Consider the following 12,812-nt stretch of genomic DNA (forward strand, 5'->3'; position numbering starts at 1 on the left):
ACTGACAAGCATTGGACTTTTTGTTTTCTTATAGCTGTGTCAGTTGACCTAGCCTGGCAATATACAATACTCACGGACCAGGCTTTAAACTGGTAAGCAGATCTAGCAAACTCGGCAACTTACTTATCCACCAAATCAAATGCTGGAAATACCCAACAAAAATAAAATTTGAGCCACTGTAGAATTCAACTGTTTTCTATTACTTCATTTGAAAGCAAGGTTAAAGTTCAGAAAGAATGGGTTAAGTTTTCCACTCCATATTTTAGTGAGGTTCATACACCTAAATGAATGTCATTTCTAACATGACTGAGAGAAAAATCACTAACGAGAGCGTTTATGTGCTCTTTTTTTTTTTCATTTGTTTTGAGTTCCAGCATCTATTTTACACTAAACAGGAAACTTGAATTAATTATTAACCAAATTACAAACCTGAAATAACTAGAAGTAACTGGTATCTGCTATATTGAAAAGCAAAGATTTATGCCATTCTTCTTGATCATTCAGTGGGGTTAAACCAGTAAATATTAGGCAGTTTCCATGGGGACATTATATCACATATGTTATTTATTACTTTGTGGCCTAAATGAAGTAAGGGAATTTAAATAATTAAAATCATTTCAGGAGGGAGATGAGCCGCTGAGTACATGTGTGAAGGAGATGAACCACTGAGCACACATGTGAAGTTGAGCCACTGAGCACATGTGTGAGCAAGATGTACCACCAAGGACATGTGTCCAGAAGCTTTGACATCTTACAAGTGTTTGGGAAGCTGGTTTATCAGGGTTCTCAGAAGCCTGCTGCTGATATAAAAAAAGAGTAGCGTGTATATACACATTGAGGCAGATACTCAAAAGCAAAGAAACAAAACAGTAGGCTGAGAATAAACACTGGGGACTGGAAACTGTGGGCATGGTTCAATTGGCTAGAGAGAGATGTAACCAGTTTCCCTGTTTCAATATTGCAGTAAATAGTGAGCTAATATTACTGCACTCAGCCTCAAGCAGATTTTACTTCCTTCCGGAGGGACCGAAGACACTGGTCCGTTTAGCAGCCAGTGACCCATCCAGATAGCAGAAGAGACACCTGATGAAATATAGGAGACCTGAGAAATTGCTGAGAAGCCACCTCAGAAAGTGAGACATGGCAGAGAAGCCCTACTTACCCACGGGACAGACAAGGATGCAGCAGGAGCTGCCAGAGGCCAGGAGAAGAGAATCTCAGTAGAGGCTGAAAGCACATCAGGAATTTCCTCAGAAAAGCTTAGGCTGGCCACAGAAAGCAGCTGCTCCTTGCAACCTGTGGATACAGGGAGAACACAGGCATGCCAGTAAATACAGTAAATAATTAATATTTACATGCTAATAAAGGAAACAGAACACAGGGAGAGAGCAGCCCACACTTCTCCTTTCTGCCAACCACTCATTCCACTTAGAAAGTTAAAAGCCTGTTCACACAGCACTGTCAGAGGGAACCTTGCAGGGGCCCTCCTTCCCCCAAACAGCAGAGCTGTACACTCCACGCCCCAAAATCTGCAGCTCAATGAGGATGTGGAAGCAAAGAGACCTGAATTGGAACACCAGCTCTGCCCCAACAAGTGTGTGGCCTTTCATGGTATCACTTCCCACATCTTCCGAAAGGGAATAATAACTCCTTGCAAAGGTTATTGTCAAGATCATGCATGATCACATATTTAATATGTTCACTTATATGTTTGGGAAGCAGTAGGCACTAATGTAAAGAAGTTGCTAATGTTTTAAGGAAACTGCACATATATATGAATGATTAAGATACAGAAATTGATCTGAAGCCACATAAACACACTTTGTGGATGTAGATTAAAAACATAGAAAGAATTTACCTCAAAATATAAGGTATTACCAAGAGCGATACCAATGTAAAGACCCCCTTAGAAAGATGTTTACAGTTCTCAGACAACCCCTTCTTCTTACTACCAAATATTGTTTGTGGTTGTTGTTTTATGTTCCCAGTTTTGCTGGGAAAAGAAAATTAATTAGAGGCTAGCTTATACCCTAACACCATGACTCTTGTCCATAAAGACCTACCACACCGGCCCTCCTACCACACCGGCCCTCCTACCACACCTGCCCATCTAGACACCTGCTCTCCCACCACACCTGCCCAGCTGAGACCCCTGTTCATTCACCACTGGCCTCTTCCTTCCTGCTTGATTGGAGGTTGAGCTCCCCATGTTCCTGCCTAATGCCAGAACTTCCATATATGCTCTAAAAACCATCTGTTCTCCTGTTTTTAGGGACTCTCCAGCTTACTGGTTTTCACTTTATCTAAACATTCCCATCTCCATATGAACATGCATTCATTACACACACACACACACACACACACACACACACACACACACACACACACACACACCGCAGAGAGGAAGCACATAGGCTGCTTGGTTTCCAAGGGGGTTCCCTAGTAAGGGGTACAGGGACCCACCAGCTCTGACATGAACTCAGTGGCTGGCTCTTTGATCACCTTCCCCCTGGAGGTGCAGCCTTGCCAGGATGCAGAGGAAGATGATGTAGCCAGCCTTAATGAAACCTGATAGGCTGGGGTCAGATGGAAGGGGAGGAGGTCCTCTCCTATCAGTGGACTAGGGAAAGGGCATAGGGGGAGAAGATAGAGGGAGGGTGGGACCGGGAGGAGACTAGGGAGGGTGCTACAGTGGAGATACAAAGTGAATAAATTGTAATAAATAAATATATAAATAAAAATAAGAAATTTAAAAAATAAAATAAATAAAGTCAATCTGTTAGTGTCTCTCCAAAAAAATAATAATAATAATAAATTATTTTTAGTGTACTTCTATACTGCCCAATTACACAGTTTTCTTCCTGATTCTTGTAAGAAAATTTTTAAAGGAACTATCTATGTTCGCAACATGTCCTCTCTTCCCAACCTCTTAAACAAATACCAGTTTCCATCCACTCAGTTTTCCTGGGTAAGGATTAGATCTTTACCTCGTATGATATGTTATTCAATTCTGAGCGGTACTCTCATGCAACATTTGGCTTGTTTGTCACTTCCTCTACCCTAATACATTTTCTTTACCTGGATCCTAGGATACCACATTCTCTTTACCTCATACCTTCCTCAGAGACCCTTCTCGACCCCATTTGGATAGAAGAAAAGAAGAGGAAGAAAGAAGAAAACAAAAAGGATGAGGAAGAAGATTCATTGTATCTTTGACTTTGTAGTATTAGAGTTTAACGAGCTTCAACTCTTCTATTCCCATTAAATCCACTCCCCTGGGGATCTCATCAGCCCCATGCCGTTAACTCCCAAATTCCAAATTCCAAATTCCAAATTCCAAAACTTCAGTCAAGACATTTCCCTAATATCCAGATTCACCAGTCTATTTAGGTTTATTAGTGACACCTCAGGGTCAATATGCCTATAGAGAACACCTTAGGTGTTTTTTTTTTTTCCAAAATTTACATCTTTAGCCATCCCATCTTTAGAGTTATCCTCACCTCTTTCTCCCATACTCAGTATCTATCGAGTTAAAATGTTGTTTTTTGTTTTGTTAGAAAATACGTCCAAAGTCATAGCATGACTCATAATATCCACTGCTCCCACATTGGCCCAAACAAACACCATGTCTCACCTTAGGACAGTTGCAAACTATCGTAATAGTGTCCTCCTACTTCTGCCTGTCTTTTTCTGTACTATCAACACAGCAGTGAGAAGGATTCATTTAGACCAGATTTTCCAATCTCTATTTAAAACTCTACAGTGGGTCATATCACTCAGAGTGAAAACCAAAATACTTACATTGACTCTAACTTCTCTTGCATTTATAACGCCCTCCCCTAACATTTTTTCACCATTGATCTTTATTTCCAATTTCACTATTAATAAATGAACATGACAATGAGTTAAACAGACACCCCCATTTTCTGTGGAGCTCATAGAATACTGGAGGAAACAGTCCTATGAATAACTACTACCAGAAAGGAAAGAGTATAACTCTCCTTACCTTTTGGCCTTAAACTCTAAGAAGTGAAAACCTCTGTGTGGTAAGGGTTGGAGGATTTTGGTGAGAGCTAAGAGATAGGAAGAAAGCAAGAACATTGGTGACAGAAAGAGATCTGCAATGTTGTGTTGTATTTAGGGAATTACGAACAGGTAGAATATTCTTCCTAAAGCATCAGAAAATTGCAGGCAAATGGATGGAACTAGAAAAGATCATCCTGAGTTAAGTAACACAGACCCAGAAAGACACATATGGTATATGCTCATTAATAAGTGGATTTGAGTCACATAGTACAGAACAGACATACTACAATTCACAGACCCCAAGAAGATAGGTCTGACGGACATCTTAGGCTTCATGTAAGCCCACTAGTTAGGGGAGTGGGGGATATCTCTGACATGGACTGTGTTGACTGCTTTTTGATCACTTCCCCCTGACAGGACTTCCCTTACAAGACCACAGGGAAGAAAGACAACTCAGTCCTCATGTGAATAAATGAGATGGGGTGTCGGGGGGGCTTCCCTCTTCTGCAGAATAGGGGAGAGGAGATGTAGGAGGGAGGGTGGGACTGGAAGGAGAAGAAGGAGGGGCCTATGACTGAGATGTACATTGAATTAATCAATTTTTAGAAAGAGTAATAAAGGGAATGAATAGGAAAAAAATCATCAGGAAAGCGGGATTGAAGTGGGGAGAGCTCAATAGGGTTGTGAGGGAAGACACTGCCCATAGGAGTAAGATGCAGGAAGGAGGAGCAGAAATGCTTCCTATTTGTTTATACACTTGCAGTATTCAGTCTGTTCTTGGAACAGTTGATTAGTCAGATTTTGGTGCGCCCTCTAAATGGAGCCAAAGCAATGTTTGGAAAAGATTCTGAGTTCTCCAAGTTAAGGGTCAGAAAGAACAGTCTAGACTCCAGTCACACTGAATTTAGCAAGGTAAAGGAGTGGGTGTGCTACCATATCAAATTCAATTTGTACAGAAACCATCATCACTGATAGCATTTTCTGGTCTATGGCATTTAGACTGCTTGGATGAGGCTTGATCTCCCTGTCCGTCTAAACACTGACTCACTTACATCAGGCTTTGTGTTGGTATTGGTCCTGTTAACACCCAGTAAATCCACACGGTGTTAATTTTGTATAAAAGCTGATGTGTGACTTGACTCAGTGTTCGGCTTTCCCCAGAAGGCAGCTGACTACACAGGTGAGTCTCAGCAATTGGTGCAACTAGGACAGCTACTTTGAGAGTTGCAGACCTTTAGAATTTAAAGAAGGAATGAGAATTCTCTGTCATTGCTATATAGAAACATATTAACTTGGCTTCTTGAATACAGTCAATGTACTGCCATCAAGAATGTGACTTGTAGGCCAGTTTGCCTCTCTTCTGTCTCAGGGTCAACAGATGTGGGCAAACAAAAACAGATGCTTAAATGGTAACAAAAACAAAGATATAATTTTGTTGTATAAAATTTTCTTCTGTTTAAACAAACTAGCCTTTAAAAACTGTTAACGAAGTGGCAAATACAAGGATCCCATCCACCTGATTAGAGTAATCACTTTAAGGTAGTATTAGTTTCGTCTATAAATACTGCTTTGACTTTTTATCTACCTGTGTCTACTTTTACCCTACCATAACCCCATCCCACCCCATCCCCCCAAAAGTAAACGGAATACTGGTCAATGGAGCATTAAAGTAAAAACTCTTGCTCAAGCAGAAAGTTTGAGAAGAACAAGTGGGCTAAGTGCTTCTCAGCTGGTCGCAGTGATTTCGGTAATTTGATTTCCCCATCTCTTCCAGGACATAGCTGTTTGCTTCCCAGCCCAAGATGAAGTCTGTCCAGCTTTGCATCCTTCTCTGGTGTTGGAGAGCAATCTGCTGCCACAGCTGTGAGCTGACCAACATCACCATCGCGGTAGAGAAGGAAGAGTGTCGTTTCTGCATAAGCATCAACACCACTTGGTGTTCGGGCTACTGCTACACCAGGGTAGGTCCCCCGCTCTGCTGGATGAGGCACGTTTGGTGGCTTGACACTTTGTCCATATGTTAATTTCCTAAGCCATAGCCACAAGATCGCTAAGGAATACTGTGATGTGTGTGAGATCAATAATTAGGACGTCAGTTTGAGGCTGGAATTTGATTTAGGTGAACTGAGGAAACTTAAAATTGGAGTATTTCCATGCCACGTTTTATAGAAAGGGATAAATAGGGACTATATACATTTAATCATAAGAGAACTATAATGTTTTCTAAAAGGCAATTTTTATAACTAAGGCCTTGACTTTGACATAGAGATAATACCAAAAAAATGTATCCATGACACAAATAACACCTTATAAAAATTGTCTTCAGATCTGCTTGTGCATAACTGCCTACACATATCCTGAGAATACAATCAATCCTGGCAGGGTTTTTGTTTTTTAATTCACACACCCACCTTCCACCCCTTATTATATTTTAAGCCTTTGACAGAACGGAGACACAGGGGCATTAAGTCTCTAGCCTGAATTCACACCGCTTCTTTACGTTAATAAAAGTAAAGAGACAGTTCTCACCAGTCTCCCTTTTCGCCCATTTTACCTTGTTATTTGTGCAGAATTTCGTATGACAAACATAAAAAAATAGAACTTTCTAATGAGATACATTTTATTTAATGTTAAAAGAATTTGATCAAACTCTAATTCTGTACAATTTCTTGTCCCTTTCTGGGGCTGTCAGTTAGGTAGCAAGTCACTGAAATAAAATGAGCAACAGCCTTATTCTCTTCCCTCAGTGAAAATAAATTTTCCACCAGAAAGTGCGAGAATGGACAATTTTTGTTTTGGAAAAAATTTCTTATATGCAAAGCATATGTCCTTTGAAGCTAATAGCTCTACAAAGTAAACATCTTTTAAAAGGAAAATATTGTCTGACAAGTGATGAAATGATTAGTGTCTTACAAGGGTTCAGTTACATGATAACCATTAAAATTCATATCATATTATTTTGCTTTTTATAAATGCAAAAAATATATACCTTCTCTGAAGGTTAGGCTATAAAATTTGTAGCTTAAGTTCTCATTAATATATCTTTCTGTTATGTATGAAAGGGCAACTAAAATTCTAAGGCATTATGTTTCTTTTTATCATCATTCTGTATTGAAATTCAAAGTTCCTTTAGGTTGACAAGTGACTAATATTCTGATATGGCTTGGGGAATTAGGAAAGAAATTGCTTACATTTTCTGTAAGTATTCCAGAACAATTAGGAAGTGTTCCAGAAGAACTGGGAAATGAAGCACATTGCATAGGTGGTCCATGAGTTTACTTTGGTTTTAATGGGTAAATGTGAAAGCATGCAGCGTTAAATTACTGTCTCACTTTGATTAAACTGAACAGAATTTTCAAAACAGTATGTCTTAATCCTCCCTTTCCTGGATTCCTCAGGACTTGGTGTATAAGGACCCAGCCAGACCCAATACCCAGAAAGTATGTACCTTCAAGGAGCTGGTATATGAGACCATAAGACTGCCAGGCTGTGCCCACCACTCAGACTCGCTCTACACATACCCAGTAGCCACTGAATGTCACTGTAGCAAGTGTGACAGCCACAGCACTGACTGCACCGTGCGAGGCCTGGGACCCAGCTACTGCTCCTTCGGTGAAATGAAAGAATGAAGAACAGTGGACATTTCAGTTCACCCACCCTTGTCCTGAAGGACCAGGATATCCAAAATGTCCGTGTCTGCTCTAAGCTGTGGCTGCAAACCACCACCAGCTTGGGGACGGCCAGGCCCACTGTCTTTTGCTACTGACAGATAGGGAGGAGTTGCTGAGGACTGGGAGTCCTGGGGCCAGGACTCCTCCACCGCTCATCCCTCTATGCATGCTGTTGGCTACCCAAGTTTATTCACTCTGACCTCACAGCTTTGTGGGGTCTTTCCTCTTCAACAGTCTTAGGAATCTTCTAAAGCAATCCCTTCCTTTTAGACAGAGGGGTGCCTGAGTCCAGAAAGGAAGGTGGAAGTCTGTGAAAGAGCCAAATCTAACACAGTCTTCTGCTAGCCTTTTAGAGACTCCACGGTGATCGCAAACTTAAGGCCCCAACTCTGCATGGAATTAAATGTGAAACTCAGTGGCTTCCCTAAGGAAGAGAAGATGAGACGCAACACGTGCAGGGAAATGCTGCTTTAGTCTGCTGAGGAAAGCTGGCCCCAAAAAGGTCAGGCTACTCAACTCTTCTGAAGCCTGTGGAGTTTTGAGACAGGATCAAACATCTGTGGCTTGTTTTATGCAGATGAGGACAGCGGGAAGTGACCAAGCTCAGAATTTCCAAGCTATTGACACCTAGTTCCTTAGTTTAAAGGAAAAAGAAAAATTTAATTTGAGACCATGGCTATTAATCTATGTTTATTCATTATGTTAAAAAATGATCAAATGCTATAGTCTGGCAAAACTCCCCTTTGGAATCAAAGAAAACAACAGTGAAAGCGTTTGATAAGTGATCTCACTAGCTTTCCACAACACTCAGAGAAGGGAGATTTTAGAGTAGGTTTCAAAGTAATTTCAGCAATTGATTAAACACATTTAGCTTACCTACAAGTACACCTGCATAAATTAATGGTTATAGAAAATTAACCATGAGGGGGAAACTGATGCTTTCTAGAATCCCCTACTTCTCTTTTGTCTATCCATGCTCTCACAAATCTTTTGTTCCTTTCAAAGCAGTAGACACAGAAAATACATCATGAGTTGAATTCTTTTAAAGATGCTAACTCTTTTACTCATGTACTTATTTCACAGTTACAGTGCTTGACTAATTTATTGAAATCTTATTTTTGTAATAAATATGCTTCTTACAAAACTCACAGTTTGGTCGTTTCATATACAAATAGATAACGTAGATGTTGATATATTTATAACATTGTTAAAAAAGTATTTTAAATATAGTTCCTGCTGTTTCCACAAAAATTACCTATTTTCATCTTTGGAAATATTAATGTTTTTTTGCATTTCTTTTTTTTTAAAGTAATTATTCTTTATTGGGGCAAATAAATAAGTTTTTTTTTAATTTAAATGCCATTTTTCTATACTTACAACATTGATTTGATATGCTAGCTTCATAGTTAATCTAAAAGCTTTTGTCATTTTAGTTTCTGTCACTTTTTGACTTAATTTTTATGTAATGCTAAGGAAAGCATAGAAACAAGCATGGACAGAGACACTGGAGGCTCTCTGGTCCATTTCTTCAATGTCAGTGATGGAAGAATTGCAGCTGTTGATGCTGAGTCAGAAAAATCACTGTCTTAGTTGAGTTAGTCTTAGGTAAGATACAAACAATTGAAACTTATTACTCACAGTTCTAGATGCCAGAGGTCCATGATCAAGATTCCAGCACATTGATATCTAGCAATGCTGTCTCCACATGTCAAAGAAGGTGTCTTTTCTTCTCTATATTCATGCACATAATAGAAACAGCAGGAAGGTCTCTCAAGCATGCTTTATAAGGACATTAATGTCATTCCCAGGACTCCTCCATCATGCTATAATTACCTCTTGAAGGCCCCATTAGGACCACCTGTCTCAATGTTCTGTTGCCATGAAGAGATCCACAGCAATGGCAACTCTTATAAAAGTATTTAATTTGGGCTTACAAACAGTTTCAGAGGTTTAGTCCATTATTGCAGTGGAGAGCATGGTGGCATTCAGGCAGCCATGTTGCCGGACAAAGCAGCTGAGAGTTCTACAGCTGGATCCACACAGAGATGGAACAGAGGGACTTTGGGCTAAGTTTGCACTTTTGAAAACCTCTATGCCCACCTCCAGTGGCACTCTTCCTTCAAAAGGCCACACCTCCTAATCCTTTCAAATAGTATCACTCCCTACTGACCAAGCATTCAACTCTATGAGCCTATGGGGGCCATTCTTATTCAAACCACCTCAATGAGGATTACATCTAAATTTAGGCAGTATCTAAGCCTTCAGATCAATCACAGAGGCTGTTCATTGCAGAATCAGGATAAGAACCCTGGTCTTTGGGGCTTTTATGTTCTACAGTAGAACAGCTTTCCTGTTCTACTGCACATCAGTTTTGCAGAGATTGAAATAAAACTACATGAAATAGGAAAGTATCTGCAGGGAATACAGGCAGTAGAGAGGCTTAGTGGCTAGGAAATAGGAAAGGAGAGAGATGACGAGGCAACTGAGGAGGGTTAACTAAAATGAAGGGGATGTTTAAGAATATGAAAAGTAAATATGTTGAAACCAAAATTTTAAAGGTGTATTTTTTTTTCAAATGTTTGACAAGAGATCCCACTGTGGCAGGAAAAAACTCATCCTAGAAGCCTCGGGTTACTACACAAAGACCCTACTGTCAAAGGCACAGTATTACATTATGAGTTGTTAGTTCCTGGGTCCCCAAAAGTCCCCTCGAAACAATACAAGTTCTTGTCATTCCTCTTGGTTGCGCACCAGAACTAGATGATATAATCTATTTCTGAAGATACACACTTGAGTTTCTGTTGAAACTCAGTAGACAGAAATCAAGCTGGAATTAAACTGGGAGTTTCTTCCATGCACAGCCAACAAACAGCTTTCCTCCATTGGTCTGTGCTTCACACTCCTGCTTTGAATTCCGGTCCTGAATGCTCAAAATGATGGGCTATAACCTGTAAGATGAAACAAACACTCCCCAAATTGCTCATGAACCCCAGGAAAGAGCCTGGCAAGGGTGAGAGGTGGCTGATAGAGATGGGAAGGAGATAAGAGAGTGTGGGGAGATAGACTCAGAATACATTAATGCATGTATACATTTTTCAAGAAACAAACATTAGTAATAAAAAATAAGTCAATTAAAAAACTGTAGTTGTGGTGGCTTGAATAAGAATGACCCCCATAGGGTCATACATTTGAATGCATAGTCACCAGGGAGTGGCATTACTTAAAAAGATAATAAAAATTAGACAGTGAGGCCTTGTTGGAGGAAGTGTGTCACTGAGGGTGGGTTTTAAGGTTTCAAAAGCCAGTGCCAGGTTCAGTCTCCTCTGTCTCTGTCTCTGTCTCTGTCTCTGTCTCTCTCCTGTCTCTGTCTCTCTGTCTCTCTGTCTCTCTTTCTCTCTCTCTCTACGCATGTCACCATGCTTCTCACCATGAAGATAATGGACTACAGCTCTGAAAACATAAGCAAGTTCCCAATAAATATTTTCTCTTATAATAGTTTCCTTGATCATGATGTCTGTTCACAGCAGTAGAACCCTGACTAAAACAAGAGGTACTGATAATTCGTCATGGCTATTCCAATGTAGTATTGTGTATGGCTTACAGCTGTATTATCCACAATGTATTGACACATCAAAGTAAGATAATATTAATAAAATGTACTGAGTGGCTTAGAGAATGAAAAAGCCCTCTAGTTTTAGAAATCAAAATCGCAAGTCTTGCCATCGGAAGTAATATGGGCTATGGCTCCAGACTTATTTTCCTGGATCATCTTTAGTAAATGTCATTTAAACAACTACTCAGATTCTCTGGATTTGATTTCTGTGGCAGTAAAATAAATATCATAACATTGCTTACTTCAGAGAGGTTGTGCTGATGAGTAAATGGAAGAAATATGTAGTAAGAATGAGGAGTTTCTATTTGCTTCACCTCCGTGTGAAAAGTGAAACTATCGTTTCTGAAACAGCTAGAATGAAAACCTATGCACTCTGAGGTCCATGCCAAGAAAATTCCTGCCCCCATGGAGCACCATTCAGTTTAAGACCACACTATCTGTTCTCATCAGGGTCTCTTCTGGCTCTGGGCAGCCTCACAGGGATCTAATCACAGCTTGGAGCAAGCCTAGCCTGGATCCTGTGGTGTTTTCAGGGTAAAGCGCTAACCCTGAGCTAGCACATGCAGGGGGCCATGGTATTAATGCTGACCACCTCTCTAGCTCTTCATCTCACTCTTCTCCCAATCCCATGAGGTAGCTGAACCTGGAGACTACTTAAAAGGATGGAACTTCCTACTCACTTTCACGAGAACATCTTGTACTCCATAAAGCTTGCCTCATAGGTTGTCCCCATTGCTTTATCCTATATCCATGGAGTAGATGCTTCTCATGCTTCTTTTGAATGAAGAGAGGAGGTACCGTGGCAGTGTGAGTTGTGGTAATAAAGCTTCCCTAATTCATTACTGAATACTGTCTACCGAAGTACAAGGAAGTTAGCTTGTACTTTTAGTTATTAAATTTCCAGACCATAGTCACATCCAGACATTATGGGGTAAACTACATGGCATCTGGAGGTCAAAACCCTGGAAGTGGACTCAGGGAGGGGAATGAGAAATAAAATTAATTTAATATTTGTTCTCAGACACTTGGACTTGGATGTAAAGTGTTGTACATTCAACAAACCCACTTTCTATTTGTTCCTAGACCATGGCTAATCCATATTTTTCACCTTCACTTCTAGGAAGGTTTGAGTATCTCAGAGTTCTACTGATGAGCATTTATCAGAAATTGCATGTGCTTCTGAATCTTGTTCATAAAATCCCTGTCATAGGTAAATCAGGTTCTCTTCCTGCTCAGCCAATTAAGAATTGGTGTTTAAAGCAACCTGGGGAGACACTGATACAAGGTGATAGAGCCTCTACCAGCCAAAATAATGGGCCAAAGAGCCCACAAACACCCACATTATCTGTTCCTTCTTAGAGGGCTTTGTGTGAGACAAAAATAAACCTACCATTTGCTAAGCCACTAAATCACTGAAGGTTTATACGTTATTGCTAATAATTTTACCTTAGCTAATGCAGAAGCCCACAGTGTTCAGGTGCACAAACGCAACATTTCACATC

The 12,812-nt window shown here is 40.2% G+C and overlaps 1 protein-coding gene across 1 annotated transcript; it reads left to right on the forward strand.

The window, feature by feature from the left end:
* Nucleotides 1-5,182: 5,182 nt before the first annotated feature.
* Nucleotides 5,183-7,655, forward strand: Fshb (follicle stimulating hormone subunit beta). The gene is made up of 3 exons (XM_055605229.1): nucleotides 5,183-5,206; nucleotides 5,801-5,987; nucleotides 7,425-7,655. Exons 2-3 carry the CDS (start codon nucleotides 5,829-5,831, stop codon nucleotides 7,653-7,655), a joined length of 390 nt encoding a protein of 129 aa, XP_055461204.1. The 5' UTR covers nucleotides 5,183-5,206; nucleotides 5,801-5,828.
* Nucleotides 7,656-12,812: the final 5,157 nt, after the last annotated feature.

This window comes from Psammomys obesus, unplaced genomic scaffold (genome assembly GCF_907164565.1).
Source record: "Psammomys obesus unplaced genomic scaffold, mPsaObe1.curated_primary_1811, whole genome shotgun sequence".
Lineage (NCBI taxonomy): Eukaryota > Metazoa > Chordata > Mammalia > Rodentia > Muridae > Psammomys > Psammomys obesus.

Bases quoted from the DNA above. Each gene is read 5' to 3' on its own strand.
- Fshb (XM_055605229.1), top strand. From the start codon at position 5,829: ATGAAGTCTGTCCAGCTTTGCATCCTTCTCTGGTGTTGGAGAGCAATC. The intron at 5,988-7,424 runs GTAGGTCCCCCG...TGGATTCCTCAG, and splicing joins CGGGCTACTGCTACACCAGG to GACTTGGTGTATAAGGACCC.